The sequence below is a fragment of the Micropterus dolomieu genome, linkage group LG01, assembly GCF_021292245.1.
Source record: "Micropterus dolomieu isolate WLL.071019.BEF.003 ecotype Adirondacks linkage group LG01, ASM2129224v1, whole genome shotgun sequence".
NCBI lineage: Eukaryota > Metazoa > Chordata > Actinopteri > Centrarchiformes > Centrarchidae > Micropterus > Micropterus dolomieu.
Window position 1 is genome coordinate 31,432,336 of NC_060150.1, and position 19,248 is coordinate 31,451,583.

General features: G+C 41.4%; 1 protein-coding gene across 5 annotated transcripts in view; it reads left to right on the plus strand.

Annotated features, from left to right (window-relative positions):
- The window catches only part of phldb2b (pleckstrin homology-like domain, family B, member 2b), a 45,421-nt gene that overhangs the window by 5,896 nt on the left and 20,277 nt on the right, over window positions 1–19,248 (plus strand). For 3 of the 5 annotated variants that reach the window (XM_046065153.1, XM_046065163.1, XM_046065172.1), the window contains exons 2-8: window positions 2,014–2,070; window positions 2,286–2,409; window positions 4,215–4,313; window positions 4,989–5,072; window positions 12,516–12,635; window positions 15,382–15,566; window positions 15,952–17,190. In XM_046065153.1, the coding sequence (XP_045921109.1) occupies window positions 2,014–2,070; window positions 2,286–2,409; window positions 4,215–4,313; window positions 4,989–5,072; window positions 12,516–12,635; window positions 15,382–15,566; window positions 15,952–17,190 (1,908 nt within the window). Of the gene's footprint in view, window positions 1–2,013; window positions 2,071–2,285; window positions 2,410–4,214; window positions 4,320–4,988; window positions 5,073–7,956; window positions 8,149–12,515; window positions 12,636–15,381; window positions 15,567–15,951; window positions 17,191–19,248 lie in introns of those variants that run through there. The other 2 variants (XM_046065179.1, XM_046065186.1) reach the window with 2 other exon arrangements.

Sequence of the window (19,248 nt, forward strand, 5' to 3'; positions counted from 1 at the left end):
GCAAAGGAAGTGACCTCAGAGAGGAAGTTTGTGCTGAATTAGAGGAAATGGTATACAGCTGACTTTGGTTTGCTTTTCCTCTGCTGGTAATTGGAGGAAAGTAAGGAAAAGAGAGGAAAGTGAGATTAAAAAGGAGGGAGGATGAGACATGGAAAGGAAAGACAGGAGGGAGAGGGGGGGTAGAAGACAAGACAAGTAGGTTGGAGTTGGAAAAACAGCTGAAGAAATGAAAGAGAGGAAGGGGGAAAGTATTGAAAACAAAGAGGAAAATGAGTATATCAAGGAGAGAGAAGAGGAAGAGAGGAAGGAGATTGCAGAAGGTGGAAAAGGAAATGTGGTGGGGGTGGTTTCCCATGTGCTGTAATCATCGCTGTTTTGGTGAGAAGCTTTTCACTCATCCATATGGGTGTGTGTCTATTTTTTATGCCTTGTGTGTGTGTGTGTATGCACACATAAATAGAAGTAAGACTCTTTATTGAATTTTAGGGTACTGCAGGGTTTGTCCTTGGGACTGGATCTGTGTTTACTCACACACATTTTAGATTTTGTTTTCCTTTCATCTTCATTATATTTTCAGTCCTCTTTGGAGTTTGTCCTTCTCTTCCTTTAATGCCAGTCTAATCCTGCTCTGCTATTTTAGACTTTTCTCATGGCTTCCTACTTATACCCACCCGTAAAACACTTTGACTCCATTTTGTTTTGTTTATCTTGGACTTGAACTCTCACTCTCTTGGACAACTAATACAAAATTAGAATAGGCATCACACTAAATCCTCACTAGTGGCCCCTAAAGGCTGAAATATGTATTACACCCCATCACTGTTTGGATTTTGCAATTCTGAGGTTTGTTCTGTGGTGGATGCTTGATAAAAATTAGTTTATTTCCTTGGAAAACCTTGGTAGCTGAACTATTACAGCACATACCACATTGCTGCATGGTTGCATCAGTTGCTGGTTCACTTCCAGCCATTGCATGTCATACTGCTCTCTCTTCCCGTTTCCTATCTACCACAGGTCACTATCAAATAAAGGCAAAAAACCCCCAATGTGATCTGCACAATCTGCCTTTTAGATTATGACGTATCTTGACACTTGACCAGTAGCACGAGAGGAAAATTTATGGACTCTTCTAAATGGAAAGCTCATCTTCTGGAGGGGGGGAATGCAGTTGTACTAGAGAAGAGATCAGGGGACTACCAAAATGAGGCTTGGACATACAGGTCAACTGATGGGTATCATTTGGCTCTGCTATTTGTTAGGTGAAAAACACACATACAAACATTCAAAGCACCAGGCATTGTGATGGCAGACCATAACCAACAAGTCATGGGAACTGTTTTCATGGAACATTTGTACCAGTTCTTCCCACTGCAAACCAGCATTGTGTGTGTGTGTGTGTGTGTGTGTGTGTGTGCGCGTGTGTGTGTGTGTGTGTGTGTGTGTGTGTGTGTGTGTGTGTGTGTGTGTGTGCGCGTGTGTGTGTGTGTGCGTGTGTGCGTGTGTGTGTGTGTGTGTTATTTTCCCTTTGGAACACTTTCACATGGAGAGTTCCTCTCATGTGGCAGCAGCTGGCCATGCAATGCACAGTTTTTTTTTTCCTTTTTTTTATGTGTGTGTGTGTGTGCGTGTGCGTGTAGGTGGGTGTATTTGATCGTATCCACGTATGGGCATAATGATTTGTGCAGCTGTGTACAACATTTATATACTGGTGTGATCCAACTCTTGCATGTGTATTTAATGTTTGCTTACATCTAAATAATATCTGTGTACCTGGATGTTCGTATACACTACACATTATCAGAATAGGCAGTTAGAGTGTGTTTATAACCTTTATTTAATCCCATTGAGACTAAGATCTAATTTTCAAGGGAGACCTGAGTGCACATAAAAATATACAAGATACTGAAACACAATTATATACATTTTAATATAAAACATAAAATACAATCATAATAAATATGGCAATATATGTGTGGCCTTAGCTGATTTTCCCTTCTCTACGTCTTTCTGAAGAACTCTGAGATGATGTTCCAACCAGAGTCAGATCAGATGTCTCCAACGGAACCCAAGGTGAGACAACACACGCACACACACGCACACACACGCACACACACGCGCACACACACACACACACACACACACAAATTAGGCCAAAGGCCAAATTAATACAAAATTATTTATCATTCTGCAGACAGAGTTTTTCTAGTCTTACAAGAACGAAGAAATACTCCTGATGAATAGATTATCGTGAAAATGACCTTTCCACTCTTGACTGATGCTTGTAGTCTCCGCCTCTGGACCTGATTGACACGGGGAAGGGTCTAAAGGTCCAGACAGCCACACCTCATCTGGTGAGCCTGGGCAGTGGGAGGCTGAGTGTGGCAATCACCCTGCTGCCACTGAAAGAAGGTAACACACACACACCTACAGCATAGAGATATATATTCCATGAGTTAGGATTACCAGTTCATACAGTAACCATCTTCATCTCTGTCCCCAATGTCCAGGGTCATGGAGTTTTTAAATGGATGTAATTTACCTGTGGTGAAACCAGACCTTAACTGTCCCCTCCCTCACTGCTTTGTTTCCCTGCCTTTCCTTGCTCTACTTCTCTCCTCTTTTTGCTCTCTCCCGCCCACCTACTGCTTAATTTCCATGGTTACTGGAGAGGTGGGGGGAGTGTGATTGGGGAAAGTGATACTCTGTGCTGGGTCGCAAAAAAGTCAAGACAAGGAGCCAGCACCATGGACTGAAAACACATATTTACACAAGTTACTAAATCCGCATTTATTTTTATTGTCATTGGGGATGAAAATGAACCCAAAGTTAACCATACAGCCCTGCGCTAACAGACTGCAACCCAAACAGCTATCAAACAGAGATGACTCACACTACATGGTTTCATGTCAAGGTCTGCTCCAACAAAGAGAAAGCAGCCATTCCATTAAACTGAAAGATTGAAACCCACACGATTCCTTAGAAAAGTCGGATTCAAATTAGTTCATGCTGTTTTTTGCATCCTGCAAATATTGGCAAACAAGATGCACTGTATGTGTGCGCATAAAAACACACACACACACACACAGTATGATTATAGTGACATTTTGTATTTATAGTTATTTATAGTTTCTCTATCATCAGCGATCCACAGGTGTCTTGCACTATTTCTCCCTCAATCACTCTCCCCCTCTCATTCGTACACACACACACACACACATACAATCATCAGATCAGCAAGCCACAGGTGCCATAGCTTCATTATTATTCCAGTTAGTTGGCCAAACACATGATAGCAAAGAGATATGAGCAAAGATAGAGAGATCTACAACATGATAAAGTGAGAGTCACGCTTGTAAAGCTGATTATAATTAAATAGCCTGCAGATAGTAGATGGAATACTAATACAAACTGACTGATATTAGATTAAAAGCACTGAATGTGAGTGAGGATCTGTCCTCAGTATAACACTGGGGACTCTCACATACATTTATGTTGTATGTCTTGTGTGGATCACAAAGCTCTCATTATACTCCCATTGCAAAAGGACAGACACTTTTTGTTTTGCCTCCTCTCAGCCATGAACAGTGCAGTGAACAATTGTGTTAGCTTTTAAATGGATGGATTTATTCACGTTTTAAATTATGTCAGTATTACAAATTACTAACTGTAGTAACCCACAAGTCCACTTGCAGATAAACTGGTTAGTTTGTCAAATAAGGCTAAGTGTGATTTTAGCCACTTATGAACAGTGTACAGTAGACTATACCACATTGTTATATCATATATATTTTAATATAATGTCATACTTGACATTGTTAAGTATCTCTGCATAACCCACACCACATTGCCACACACGTTCACAAAATCCCAGCTTGGGAGCGCCCTTCCATTTCATTGAGGAATGCCAACAATGCGTACAAGCCATTTTAGGAGAACTGAGGGTCTATGTCTCCAAAATGTGTCTACTTAAGAAGAATAACCAGTTAAAATTCAAAATACTGAAGTAACGTGCAGCTCACAGACCACCCGCATGGTTCAAAAAGACATAAACAGATAAATACATGTACTCTTTAGAAGTTTTACTTCTAAAGATGGTGTCTATTAGTAATCAGGTTTCCACAGAGACAGATTTACAGAACAGCTGACACACTGTGTATATATATATATATATATATATATATATATATTGATGATCACATTGCTTGTTGTTCCAGGAGTGACCCGCATAGGCCGAGAAGATGCTCCAATTCCTCAAGATATCACTATCCACGGGCCTGGCATTGAGGCAGAGCACTGTCTCATCATCAATGAAGGTTGATGTCAGTTCACTTTCTACAAAATTAATTATATATAACAATTTTATTGGCATGCCTCTGAATTAACACCGTTCTCTGATCTTTTGAGAACTGGCAAACGTGTACTACAATTGGTTACATCCTTACACTGTTAAGTGTGTAAGGCACTCACAGCTTTTAGTCTTAGTTTTGTGTATTATCTTAAATATTTTGTTGCTACAGACCATACTGAAAATTAATCTGCCAGTGAAGAGAGATTACAGTATTTTAAAAACATTTGCTAAATAGTATCTCAGAAAGTAACAAACAAGCCTTTTGACATCAACAGAATCAGTAACAAATGACGCTGGCACTATCTTTGAATTGTTTCAAACAAAATTATACATCAAGATAAATATGAGATTGAAATGTCAGAAAATGACCTTTGAAGAGACAGGGAGAATGCGAGTGACTGATTACACTCTTGATGTTGTTTTTGTTCCTGTGTGATACATCCCATATAATTACTACGCTAAGCTTTAAGTCCAAAGCCTTGTAGTGAAGATAAATATAGCATGGCAAATTGGTAGTGTAGTTAGGAGTCATCTTTCAACAGGTAAATATGTTTGAGTAAGGGATGATGTAGCAATTTGCATTTCAATTTTTTACCAGTGAATACTTTAGACTTATCCCCTACTTTCTCATCACACACAGGAGGGGTGGTGACCCTGGATCCTTGTGGTCATCTCTGCAGTCTGGATGGAGTACAGGTCACTGTGCCCACACCACTGACACAGGGTAAGATTAACACACACACACACACACACACACACACACACACACACACACACACACACACACACAAACACGAGCGGTACAGCACAGTTTGGGCCAATTTACTGTGCATCAGGTATATCACACATCTTTACACTGGCTTCCCTTCAGGTTCAAGATTCATTTTAAGGTCCTGCATGGTGCTGGCTAGGGTCAGGTCAGGGTCAAAAGGTGATCATGCCTTTGAAGTAAAGCCTCCCAAACTGTGAAATACTCTTTCTATAGATGTATGTTCGGTGGTCTCTGTTGACTTTAAAGAGCACGGGCCTTTGTCTCACCTTGTACTGTCTAATGTGTGAAATCTTGTGTGTTCTAAAGGTCTGTTATTGCCTATTACTGATGCCTATTACTTGATACTAGATTGCCTATTTACTGATATGATGGTGTTATTTCTAATATTTTACTCTTGTAAAGCAATTTGTGACCTTGCTCTGTGAAAGGTGCTATATTAAAGGAACTTTACTTACTTATACACACACACACTTGTACAACTTTGATATATTGCCACCTACTGGTCAAAAAAAGAAGTGGCGTTAAAGCTAACTTAATTGCATAGTGTACATACTGTCTGTATTTCATAATTCCTGTGTGTGTGTGTGTGTGTGTGTGAGAGAGAGAGAGTTTGTGTGTGAAAGAGGGAGAGTGGTTTGTTTGTGGTTTGGTTAACTTGCATTCCTTTCAGTGTGTGTACGAGTCATATGGGCACAATTAACATTGCGCTGACGTTCTGCATGGAAACGACGGGGTGTACAGTGCATTTGTGTGTGTATGTGTGTGTGTGTATTTTCACATACATGTAGAGACCTATGTGTGTGTGAGCATTTCCATATGTGTGTGCATGTGTGTGTACCTCTGGTTTGATTTAATCCATAGTGGTTTGGAACAGCTAGCTGCTACAGTGAGTCACAGCTTCCACCAACTGCAGAGCGTATACTATGGTACTCAACAAATTCTATCTTTTCCACTATCTGTTTATCCCTTGTCTGTCTGTCCTCTCCCTTCTTCTTTCTTCTCCCAAATTCCATTTCCTGGATATTCTCAGTTGCAAGCTCTCCCTGTTTCACTGTTTTTGCTTTTTGTAGCATTTTCCACTTTATGTTTCTTCCTTTTCCTTTCCTGCTGTTATATTATAGAACAGTGGTACTCAAACTTTTTGACATCAAGGACCTCTAAACTGACGCATATCAGACCACGGATCCCCATTTGATAAGATTTTCCCAAGGTCCCTCATCTGATTTCTGATTTTTGCTTTTAAATGTTTTATTACAGAAAGTGTATGAAACCTATGACCAAAATAGTCATACATTTTGTCTTTGTGTTACTTATGAATGGAATTATAGTGAAAATCAACTATTCCCCTTTTTGCTGGGGACCCCCTGAAACCCTGTCAAGGACCCCTGGGGATCCCCAGACCCCACTTTGAGAACCACTGTTATATGCATGCAGTACACTGGCTTTTCTTTCTCCATGTGTCCCTCATTTCTGTGTACTCTTTTCTCCTTTTCATTGTGTCCTGTGTGGCCTGGCCATTTAAAGTTAAATATTGACAGACCTATTTATCTCCCCCGCTGTGACTGGCTGATTCAAATATTGACAACATTTTGGTGTGTCCACACACACAAGGCCAGGACATTGTGAAGTAGCAAGGGTGGAGGAAAGGACTGACAGAGAAAAGGGGGTTAAAATAAAGTCAAAAGGGCACGGTTTGGAGAGAGAGAGAGAGAGAGTGGACATCTTTCGGGAATATCCACTGGCCTCAGATGCTCTGGGTTGAGTTAGTCTAACCACACACAGACACACACACTGTATGGCAGTCTGGAGATGATTAGCTATGTTTAGGAAGTGATCTGTTCTGTATTTGGGACTGGAGCTTGACCTGGAATCACATCACATCACCCCTGATAACGGCAGTAACAATGACATAACAAGCGTAACTACTGCATGCTTTCTTTCTTTCTTTTCTTTCTTTCTTCTTTCAAAAGCCTCTAAGCACTATGAATAGCAATGTATTTCTGCATTTCAGTTCACATTGCTTTGGAGCTTTGGTATAAAACTCAGTCTGCTATGCAGAACTAGCTGCTCTAATAACTGCTCTCTCTCTGTCTCAAATACACAATCTGCACACATGGTAAAAGACATACAGCTAATAGTTGGTTCATGTTGTGTTGAAAATGCTTGCAGTATTTGAAAGAAACAAGAAACAGTTGCAGAGATGGTTGGCTCAGTCTGTTCTCCCTACAAAAGTATTACAGATGTTTTCCTTACAGTGTTGTCTTTAGCCACTCAGAATGCCAGACATACCCTCAAATCTCTTTTCTAACACATCTCTATTGTTGTTTTGTCTCAGAAGTCAAATGAACTACTTCTTAAATGAATGAAGTTGTCGTTTAAATAGAATAAAACCACACGTTTTACGATGTTTTAAAGTCAGTCTCCATAGTCCAACTGGTTTGGGGTTACACTGGTCTAAGGTATTTCAAAGAAAAGAGAAAGAAAATAGGTAGGTAGACAAAGAAAAGCTGAAGGGGGCGTCTACCGAATGCCTCACTGTGTAAAAGCCTTTGAACCTACCAACTACAGAGAGGGGTAATGGCGTTAGACGCGGTTAATTTACATATGTTTTTTTTATTAGGTCTACTAAAACTCGTGGGTTTTCTCTTTGAAATTCGGATTTGAGGCAATAAGTTTTCAGAAGTGATATTGTGTTTCTTGACAGTATTTAAAATGGTTGAATCCTGAGCACTCAAACCCCTTTTTACCCAGAGTTGGTACAGTCCCGGACTCAGACTTGTGGATGCTAAATCAGTGTACCTTCTTCCACACGGAGGGAAGACGGCTGAGGTGGAGGCGTAACAGTGTTGAGGAGGAAGACAAACAGCAACACAGGGACCGGCAGGAGTGTACATATAAAATATATTTTTGGTTTTGCATTTCTAGATACATTTCTTTTGAGGTTTCGTCATGATAGTTTGTTAGCCGTTAAAAGGAAGAAAATAGTTGTTCTTGTCGTGAAAAGTGCTCACTGAATGGGACTCCAAAGGTTTGTAACGGATTTCTATCAGCTCTTCTGACAAATGTAACAAAGTAGCGTTACATTAGCCAGGCTCTGTTTTGAAACGCTTCTGCTTTACTTCACTGCACCCTTTTTGAGCTACTTCATACCCTACTAATTTTTCCTGAATTAAATAGTCTATTAATTATTTACAACGCTTCACATGTTACAGCTGTATTTTTTTTAAAGCTATGTCGTATTTGATACTTAAACGAGGGAAGGCTACAGCCATAATTATTTGTTCTTCAGGTGATATTATTGATTTTAATTTTTTTTAACAAATCAAACCCTCCTGATTGACTGAAATAGAAGCCATCAGAAATACTAATGGGACCAAAAAAAAGTCACTAATCAGTGCTGATGTACTTAGCTGAAACTCTCTGGTATATATAGTATTCAGATCCTTCATTTACTTTGTTTGTAGAAATCTTATTTTGTAAAGTAACTAGTAACTAAAGCTGTCAGATAAATGTAGTGAAGTAAAAAAGTACAATATTTCCTTCTGATATAGTGCAGTAGAAGCTGAAAGTGGCATGAAAAGAAAATTACAAGTACCTCAAATTTGTACTTAAGTACAGTATTTGAGTAAATGTACTTAGTTACTGTCCACCACTGCTGAACCTGAACTGATGGCTTTTTTTGTTCTTATTTTTTAACTTAATGCTCTTTTTAACTTTGCCTTTTTGCTTTTTTATAATGATTTAAATCATTAAAAACTGCTTCACATGACCTATTGTTTCAGCAGAGCAGAGGTGTGCTGCCACACACTGCAATCAAAGCCACTGAGTGTTGAAAGTTACATGTGTCATTTGCAGCCATATTGTGGAGACGTTCCATCACACGCTGTTGGTTGTAGCATATTGCCTGCACCTTTTGATGCAAGCAACGCTCATTTGCATGTCTCATGGTCATATATTAGCTAGCAATTTCACAGACTGGTGTGAGTGCATGTGACAAAGAGAACTGGCCTATGGCTATGAAGACAGGCTAAGTGGTCAGGATACCTGACACCTGAAAACAAAACCTGCTTCATTGTCCTGGATGTTATTGTATTCACAAGTCTTTCTTCTGCCTGCCTCCAGCACATTTGGGCCTGTTTTTTAAACCAGTATTACATTATAAACCAGAAGAAATATGTCTTTTGTTATCACTTTGTGTGGTGTTGGTGTTTACCTTTCTTTCTGATAAATTAGAGATGGTTTATAGTTTATACCCACTGTTGCCCTAGGCCCACAACTCCTTTGCTTGAGAGAAGTGGGGTGGATCAATGGATTGATGCTTTGTGGATGAGATGAGATAGAGCAGACAAAAGAGATTTACTGAGAAAGATACATTTTGCGCGTGTGTCCGAGAGAGAGACTGTGAAAAAGTGTGAGTGAGTGACTACAATGACTCCCCTGAGGTGGCCCACTTGTTTTTTTTTATGATGTTACTGCTGGACCCTTCTGCCCTGGAGAGGGTTAATTTGTGGTTTTTGAGGCCAATTTAAGCTCCCACTGGGACGTGTGTGTGTGTGTGTGTGTGTGTGTGTGTGTGTGTGTGTGTGTGTGTGTTTCATGAATGAGTAAATTCTCAAATTCAAGCTTTAGTTCAGCTTTAGTTTACCATGTAGATTCAAAGGATCATAACTGTTAGCATAACTGTTTGGATGCAACCAGTATTTCAAATAATTTATAATAATAATTTATATATAATTTGATAAAACAAGTGGGGAGTTGTTTTTCTGACTGCATTTGGAAGTTTTTGCATTCAGATTTTTTTTCCCATGTCAAAACACCAAGTAGCAGATAAGTGAGTTTCATTGACATGGGATCTTTGTAATTGGTTTGTTTTTCATTCTAACCTGCCAGTCTCAATTTGGCAATTCCTCCACTTATGTCAACCAAATAGATAAACCAAATAGAGTTTCCCCCTCCCATAACATTGTGGTAAGAGTGTAGTTTGGTTTACTCAGATCTACATGGGAACAGAAATTGGCTCCAGACGTGATACAGCTCCTACATCTGTGTCCTCAAAGACTCTGAGGTCTGACTTTGTAGATCGCAAACTTTAAATTATCCTATAAATGTATATACAGACTAATTTCCAGTTTTGCTGTTGTTGGAGAGTGTCTGTCTGTGTGTGTTGGGGGAGGGGGAGGCATGCTTCAACATGGGAGGCAAATGCAATTTGCTGGTAAACAAGTAAACACGTGAATGAGATTAAACATGTTTTATTGTGGATGGTATGTCTTTGTAGAGGGGAGTGGGCATGTGTTTTTGTGCACGCTATTTAGGACTTACATTTAGTTTGTGTGCAAGCAGTTAAGATTAGAGTTTTTTGATAGGATGTGGGGGATCCTGTGTGTTCCCTTGTATCACTGATTTTAGGACTAAGAGTTAGGTATTTTCACCATAATAATTTAGGTGTATGTGTGTGTGTGTCTGAAAGAGTAAGAGGAAGTAAAAACATTAGATTTTAGAAAACTTCTGAATTTCAATTTGTTTCTTTTTCTCACACATACATTCTGCTTGTATGTGTATGTGCTGATTATAGGAAGGAGGAGAGGATTAGCTAGTAGTTATTTGTTAGCTAAAGAGTCCTGAGAGGAAATGAGAAAGAGGGGAGGGGTGGGGGCTGTGAACAAATCAGGGCGACACACTTTACCCTCCACTTTAAAGGTGGCACATGGCGAGGTTGTTGAGGGTAGGAAATTAGATTTTTACAAGAGCTGACTGCTGGCAGTGTGTGTGTGTGTGTGTGTGTGTGTGTGTGTGTGTGTGAGCGTGTGTGCACGCCTGTGTGTTTGCTGTTAAATACTGAGAGTTTCTGTGAGTCATTAGGCAGACGCTGTTACATGACATGTTCCCACACACACACAGAGCATGCACAACATGTTGAAGACATGCACACACACATTACTCATGTCTGGCAATGGGAAACATATATTATTAGATCATGCTCACACTAGCCTTCATGGTGACCTGTGTTTGTGTGTGTGTGTGTGTGTGTGTGTGTGTGTGTCTCTCTCGCTCCCTTTTACGCACAAGACACACATCTTTTGATCTCTCTGTCATGATGCCACTTCTTCACAGTTTGCGCCCAAACCTGCAGGATTGTGTTTACGTGAGTGTGTATTTGAGAAGTCCCAAGTCCAGCTGTGTAGACTAAACATTTCTTAACACTGTTTTCATGTGTGTGGTGTTAGCTCCGCCTCAAAACTACAATCAGGTTTCCTCCTGTGCTTGGAGATGACAGCTTTGAAGGCAAAAAAATAATAATCAATCTGCTCTCCAAGCACTCTAAGGCAATGTCTAGACAGATGACCTCTTTTAGCTTAATTATAATGTAAAATTCGGCCATTAGCATGACATGTCAGTGGAGATGTTTGTGAGACCGGGCGTTAATTAGGTTGAGACTGAGAAAATAAAGGGCAAAAGGGAGATGAGAATGAGAAGTGGGAAAAGACAGAAAACCATTTGGACATTTTTCCATTAGGCCTTTTTCCATTCACCCTCTCGCTATCCCCCTCTTGCCTCAGTGGTTGTGTCTGACTTCAGGTCCAAGGAATCTGATGTAACTGTTATGGAGCTATTAAGGAGGTGTTTTTTTTAGCCTTTTGCTCACATGCTAACATTGTGGGGGTTGACTGTAATGCTTATCTGAACCTTCTACCCTCAGGGATGGCGGTTGAAAGAATGGAGATTGCATGTGCATGTGAGAAGACAGACGAAATGAGAGTGGGTCGCTTTGTTTGCCAGTCACTCTCCAAGATCAGATTTTCTGTCCGCTCCTCAAAATGTGCATCAGTGTCATGTTCTCATTTCATTTCCCTCTTCTTTTTCAACTTTTTTTCCCCCTGCATCAGATCCCCTATATGTGTGTGTGTGTATGTGTGTGTGTCAGCAGCACTGCTTTCTCTCTCCCTTCCTTTCTGAGGTATTTGGACAGCTGTGGCTGGCTGTGTGTATTACAGAGGTTGTGACCCTGACATCTTGTTTAATACCTGGCCCTCTCAGCCTAATTGATGGCCAGAGCAAACACTGTGGTCTGGAATGGCTTGCTGTGCACGAGCGTGTGCAAGTGTGTGTCAGGCTGTGAATAAATATTCTAGGCTCATACCAACCTGAAGCTGTACTTACGGCTTCCTCTTCATGCGCAGTGTATGATGTATGCCTAATGTGTCACCATGGTCTAGTATGTTTTGTGCTCTGCGACATAATGTGTTGCTGATGTTTGTGCCACTCTAAGACGAATGTCAAAAGTTACGTGCTTGCTGTTGCTTTTTGATGAGTATCACCATGAGTCAGTCTGTACTATTCTCATTATTCTACCTTGTACCTGATTGAAGATTTCTTTGTGTGTTTTCTCTCCAGGTTATTCTCTGTGTCTGGGTAAGTCCTATTTCTTCCGGTTTAACCATCCCGAGGAGGCAAGCAGAATGAAGAGCATGCTTCCACAAAAGAGCCCTGTGTCCGCTTTAGCCTACAACACAGGTACACACACACACACACACGGGGTCTGGTAAACGAAACCCCTTCTCTGACCCCTGAACTGCACTTGATCCCAGTCCTTTTGTCTTTGTTCTTCCTCTGTGCCTTTGTTCTGCCACATCACCATCTCTTCTTCCACCTCCTCCCTCCCTTTTCTTCCTCTCTTCCATCCATTCTATTTGATTTTCACATTTTCTCTACCCGTAGTTCTTCATCGGCTTATTCTCCTGATGTAACATCTGTCCCTGTGAAAATATTAGCTCCTATCCCCTAGCAGGGATCTCAGGGTAAAGTTACAGGTAGACACAGCCCAGACAGCTGTGTGAGAATGGGATATGTGTGTGTGTGTGTGTGTGTGTGTGTGTGTGTGTGTGTTGGAAAGACTGAAAGGTAGGGTAGGGGCAGGTATTTCTCTCAGCCCTCTCATATGTCTTTCCTAAATATAAACTCTCACTGTCACACACATGCTAAAACTTAAATTTGAAGCATATTGGAATGTTTTCGTCATCTGGTGCCCCTCCATTGACATGATATACAGCTGGGCTCTGCTGTCTCCTGTGATTGGGCTGTGAGCAAGGTGTGTGTGTGTGTGTGTGTGTGTGTGTGTGTGTGTGTGTGTGTGCGCAATAATCAGTGGAATCCTTGCTCTTTAAACTTTTGGACACAAGGAATGCACTCCTCTCTCCCCCAGCTTCTCTGAGGTTTTCATAGAAATGACTTGCATCTTACACACACACACCTAGCAAATTTGCTATCACAGGCAGCCAAAATCTTTACCTTTTACCTTCCAGATAGCCAATTCTCACACTATGACACATGCAGCTCAAGTGAAGAAGCCTCGTACAGAAAGCAAAACGCGCGGGGCATAGAATAGTCACGATAGAAGGGAGCTGATGAACGTCAAGCCTTCAGTATAAATCTGCCCTTGTATGGACACAAACACCCTGCGTATGTGTGTCTATCCGTGTGTGTGTGTGTGTGTGTGTGTGTGTGTGTTTCTGGATCTCATGATGTCTGTAATTTTCTGCCCCATTTCTCTCCACCATGTAAGGTTGGACATTTTCTCACACATGCTTATGTTAAGCTATGACGTGCACTTTTAGCTTCTCTAATTTCTCTTACAATATAACTCAACTACGCAGCAGTAGTTGAATATTCTTGCACTTAAATTCTTTAACACATAAACGCCCGTCACACATGGAAAGTATACATTTGTGTGTTTCTCTCAGGCAGAGCCACAGTTGTAGGAAAGCTTTCGTGCGTGGGCGTGTGAGACAGTTAAACATTGGGTGGTCTAAGCTTGAACATTGTAATAGCTCCTTTTCCACATAAAGCCACGGATGAATTAACAAAACACTGGGCAGGTTTCTAACATATTGCTTTCTCCTACCTACCTTTCTCCAAAAGTGTTTTTGCTTGCACTTTTGATGACAGATGGATAATATTTAGGGAGAGTTTTCAAATTCTGCACAGAATCGTGGAATTAGTGCTAGTTCTAGTAAGCATAGCAGGAAGGGAGTAAAAACTGACTCAGTTGAGGTTTGGAAAAAGACCCCCTCACTGCTGAAACAGCTCTAAATAAAAAGCTTTGGGAAGGGCGGGGGCCTCTTGAGGGTATTCCTGAATATTCTGTGGTCTTTTTCATTTCCCAAAATCCTGTTTTGAGGAACTGAACTCGAGTTAGAGTTAAGATGTTTGTCTTGGATCTAATGGACGGTTTTGTGCAAGAGGGTTTTCAAATGCTGTGTGTGTGTTTGAGTTGACTCCTATTCTGATTGGATGGAGGTTCGCTGCCAGTTGTGGATTGTTTGGGTTGAGTTTGTTCTGCCAAGGGCCTCATCTATGAATAGCTGCAGCTTCAGGTGTATGAAAGAGAGAAAGAGAGAGAGATCATATCTGTGTGTGTGTGTGTGTGTGTGTGTGTGTGTATGTATGTGTGTATATATTTGCGCAATAGTCACATCGCAGAAATGTGCAATGTCAAGCAAGTCAAATTAACTCAACAACCTCAACGCACATTTCTCATTTTCCATGTCGAATCTATTAGAGAAGTTTGTCTGATCATTTACTCCGATTAAAGGGTTCTTGGATCAGAATCAGAAGGAGCTTTATTGTCAAGTAGTGCTTTACACATACAAGGAATCTTCTTTGGTGTTAAGGTGCTACATGCAGACAGACATACAGTTGACATAAATAGATGTAGAAATATATAAATATGTAATAAACAAATGCAAGTTATGTAAGAATAACAGAAGAATAGAGAAAAATAATACAACTGACAACACAGTTTGTAACTAATGAGTGACGAGCAGGCTCTTCATGCACAGTGAACCAGCAGTCCCAATATTATTCTTGATCAGTTGATCAATTCTTTTAAGATGCTTAATTATTTTCAAATACAGCAACTGAAGTAGTCTGATGAAACTTCCTGTATTTTTTTATATCGCAATATATATCGCAGAAAAGAAAAATATTGCAATGTGAGTTTTTTCCAGTATTGTGCAGCCCTGATAGATAGATAGAGAGAGATATATATATATATATATACACACACACAAACATGCTCCCTTCTATCGCGACATACATCTACATTGCTTTTCCCAGTCATATCGCTTTTCTCTTGTTTGTCCTTTCCCTCCATATTCCTCTCTGCTTCCTCATTCATATCACCATGTTTTTCTTACCCATGAATGTTCACCTTTGTGTATCATTTAATTTATTTTCCATTTCATCTCTCTCCCACCTCCAGACTACCTGAAGTTTAGCAGTGACTATAGCCATGCGGTGGTGGGCGGCACAAGCAGCGCTAGGGGTATGCGATCAGCCTCCGAGCTGCGGGACTTAATGGACACCCTGCAGCGCAAGAAGATTGCCTTGGAGAACAGCCTGAGAGCCAACGGGAATGCTAACCCCTCCTATCTCAGCATGACACAGGTCAGCCATCATTTAGCTCCATTTCATGATTTCTTATTCTGCATTCTATGTCATGCTCTAACAAGGCTTGTAGTGTCTGTATGGTTAGCCTGGATGTTTGTCTTGAGCTAAACAGGACTAATCAGGGTTGACTCATTGTTTACAAGACCAAACATGGTTAACCAGGGCTTACCCATTATCCTCTAGCTCTGCTACAGTGTTCAGCTGGCAACACAATATTTTCAAGGCTTGAGTGGAGGACTGCTCATATACTAAAGCCCCACCATTATGTTATCTGGATGTTTCTGTTTCTTCATCTACCTTCATATTTCTTCATATTTTATATGCATTAAATATTGCAGTGAAATTGTATTTTTATACATATTTTTGCCATTCTTTGTCTTAGTCTCCCCCAACTACACCAATCACAAGTCCTGCCACATCCTCATCAGCCTCATCATCCTATCAGGAACAGGCAAGGCGTTTCTATGGGTCAGATCGCCCGCCCATGTCTTTGAAATCTGCTCCCCCTCCTTCCCCCGGACGACGATCCGATCCATCTTCCTCTCTGGGCTCCCGCACCTCTATCACTCGCAACCAGGACAACTTCGGCGTTAGCGATAGCCGTCGGCTGCACAACCTGGGCTCCTCTCCTATATTGTCCACATGGAATGGTGGAGGCTCCTCCATGTCTGTTGATGGTAGCAATAGCTTCCTCCTCTCTCTTCCTCCCTCCTCCTCATCCCGCACTCCTTCAACAGGAGGTGCAGCCAGCATGCCCTCAAGTCCCCGTCTTGGCCGCCGTAGCTATGGCAACCAAGAGCCATTGCCCAGCAGTCGAACAAGGAAATATTCAGCAGGCTCACTGAGTGGGATGATGGGAGGTGGGCACAGCCGCTCGCTGCCACGCCTCTGCCCCTCCTCATCTCCCCGTGACAGCAATAACGGAGCCCTGACTTTGTCAGCACTGCCTCCAAGGCGATCCGATGTTGCTGGAGGTTACAAATATAGCAAAGACCATTATAACAACAGCCAAAATGCCAGCCCTGACCTCAACCACAACTATAGTAACTCCAGCCAGCTTTCCTCCAACAAGAATCCAATCCAGCTCTCAACTCAAGGAGAAGGTGTTGTGTCTATCTCTCTTTCCTCTCCTAAGAACTTGCCCTCCACCATCTCTTCCACAATCGCACCACCTGATGTGACCATTCCGTCGAAGGCGGGGGGCTCCTCTTCTCCTCGTGTAGCCAAGAAACTTAGCCTGACCTCCACTAGCTCTGTGGGCTCCATTAGCTCCACAAGTTCCAGCCCTCCAGAAGTGGAGCGGCTGGCTAGCCATGCAGTCTCTCCAGGAATGGAGCTGTATTTGGGGGAGAGGGAGAGGCAAGGGGTAGGCCTAGAACTCACAAGTACCCCAGGGCTTGGACTTGGAGAGCGGAGGTCTTCATTTGGGAAGGCCGGGCTGGAATCTGGGATGGGGCTGGGCGAGAGGAGGCAGTCCTTTGGAAAGGCAGGAGTGACCCCACCAGGGGGTTTCAGGGAAAGAAGGGGGAGTATCAGCTCATTAAGTGGGAAGGAGGAACTGACCGACTACCACCATCGGCAAAAAGAGGAGAGACTCCGTGAGCAGGAGGTGGAGAGACTGGTGAGTTTAAGTGTGATTGCACATGTGGGTTTCTCTGTTTAAACAGAGGACATGACCGTTACCTCACATCCCTAGCATCTGCCAATTTAAGTTATGGCAACATATTGTCATTCAGATCAAATAACACTATATAGATATGTAGGCAAAACCTGTGGTAGAGACCGCATCCTGTGGTGTAATGTGTAAATTACTTAAGCTTACCGATAGGCAGACTGTTGGGCAGATGACAAATGTTATTGCTGTTAAGATTGCTGGAAGAAGACATGGTTACACGTTTAAATTTGCAGTGGAAGATTGCTAATGTTCTGCATGCAATCAAACAAAGACTTGCAAGAAATGGAATGACTTAAGGAATGCGTCCCTTTACTCTAACCTCCTCCTTGTCCTCTCAAACATACTCTCCCAGGGAGCTTAACACACACACACACACACACACACACACACACACACACACACACACACACACATACACACATACTTAAAGTGAGGTTCACCATATGCTGGCAGTTAGCCCATACTAACAGCACTATTCTTAAGCCTGTGCTGTGTGCGCGTTGTGTATGTATGGTGCGTGTTTATGTCAGTCAGCTGGAGGTCCGCCCAGTGTGGTTCGGACCACTGAAGAGCCACAGAACACATCAGTCAAATGTGGGTTAGAGAAACCAAGAAGATTAGAGAGCAGAGTTATAGTGTAGCTGTAGTGTAGCAGGTGGATAAACACACAGATGCTCAACATATAATGACCGCTGGACTCATTATCCCACTATCCTCCTCTCTTTATTTGTCTCTCTCTTTCACACAACCATATTCTTAAATAGCTTAAATGCCTCTTTACTGTGAGAAATTAACTGTTTCACAAGCTTTTTAGCTGGCCTTCAGATATTTTGGATGGTAATATATCCATATTTGCAAGATGGAATATTGTGGACCAGCCCCTCTCTGCTCTGATTAGAGAGCCAATTTGTTCTTTGGCCCATATCAAGATGGAACATTTATATAACCCCAGCAGTGTTGCATTTGTAGTTCGATTTATATCCAATTCTTTTTTTTTGTGCCATGATGTAAAAGATTGCAGCCTCCTGTTATAGGCATATAGAATGAGGATGAGGTAGTAACTGTCACAATGAGTATTATTTTTTATATGTTTTTAATAATAGCTCTGAATAATAATAATAAAACGATGAACTGCTTTTAGCTGGGCATTGTAAGGAGCTTCTAGCAATCCAAGGCTCAAGCTCTGAAAAGCATTGTCTTAACTTTGTCTGCCCTCTATTGGTAGTAAAGGAAATCTGCATTCTAGCCATGCTTAGACGTTATTAGGTTATGTGATTAACGGCTATTTGGGGACGTTACCTGCAACAAAAGGAAGAGAAACACAAAAACAATAGTTAACATGATTACCCATTTTGTCATTTAGGAAGGACATCTTAAATGCATTTGGTGAGGTTTGGTTAAGTTTGGGTTATTATATTCTGTCAATCCATATTTACAAGTAGGCATTTTGCAAATTTGTGTTTCTTGTTAGTGTAAATAGTTTGTAATTTACAGTATTAATAAGAGAACTGTAATGGTTGCTTTTCTAAGAGAGCACCGAAAAGTAATCATGAAGAAGAAAGGAAGGCAGAGTGGGAGAAAGAGAGAGGCAAGGTAAACATTTGCCATGATCATTAGAAAAGACTTGATGCTTTTTATTTTGCCAAAAAAGCACAGCGGGATAGAGATTCTAGAATACTTTGATTCCAGTGCTCCTCTTTTTGTCCACTGTGTCCACAGCAGCTCATATTTCCCCACTTATTTCCTCTCTTTCTATTTCCTTGCACTATTTTCTTGTCTTTGGATTTCTGTCTTTTTTCACCCCATCTTTTCTTCTATACTGCCCTTGTTCTCTCCATTTCTCTCCATCTGTCTCTCTCTAGTTGACAGCTGATTACTGTAAGGGCTCCACAGAGGCTTGTGTCCATTAGAATAGAACAAGGTGACAAACTGACACTGGCTTGTTTTGTCGCAGCTCCTGGTTCACATTACACACTATAAATGGGATGTGTTAGCTTTTTTGTG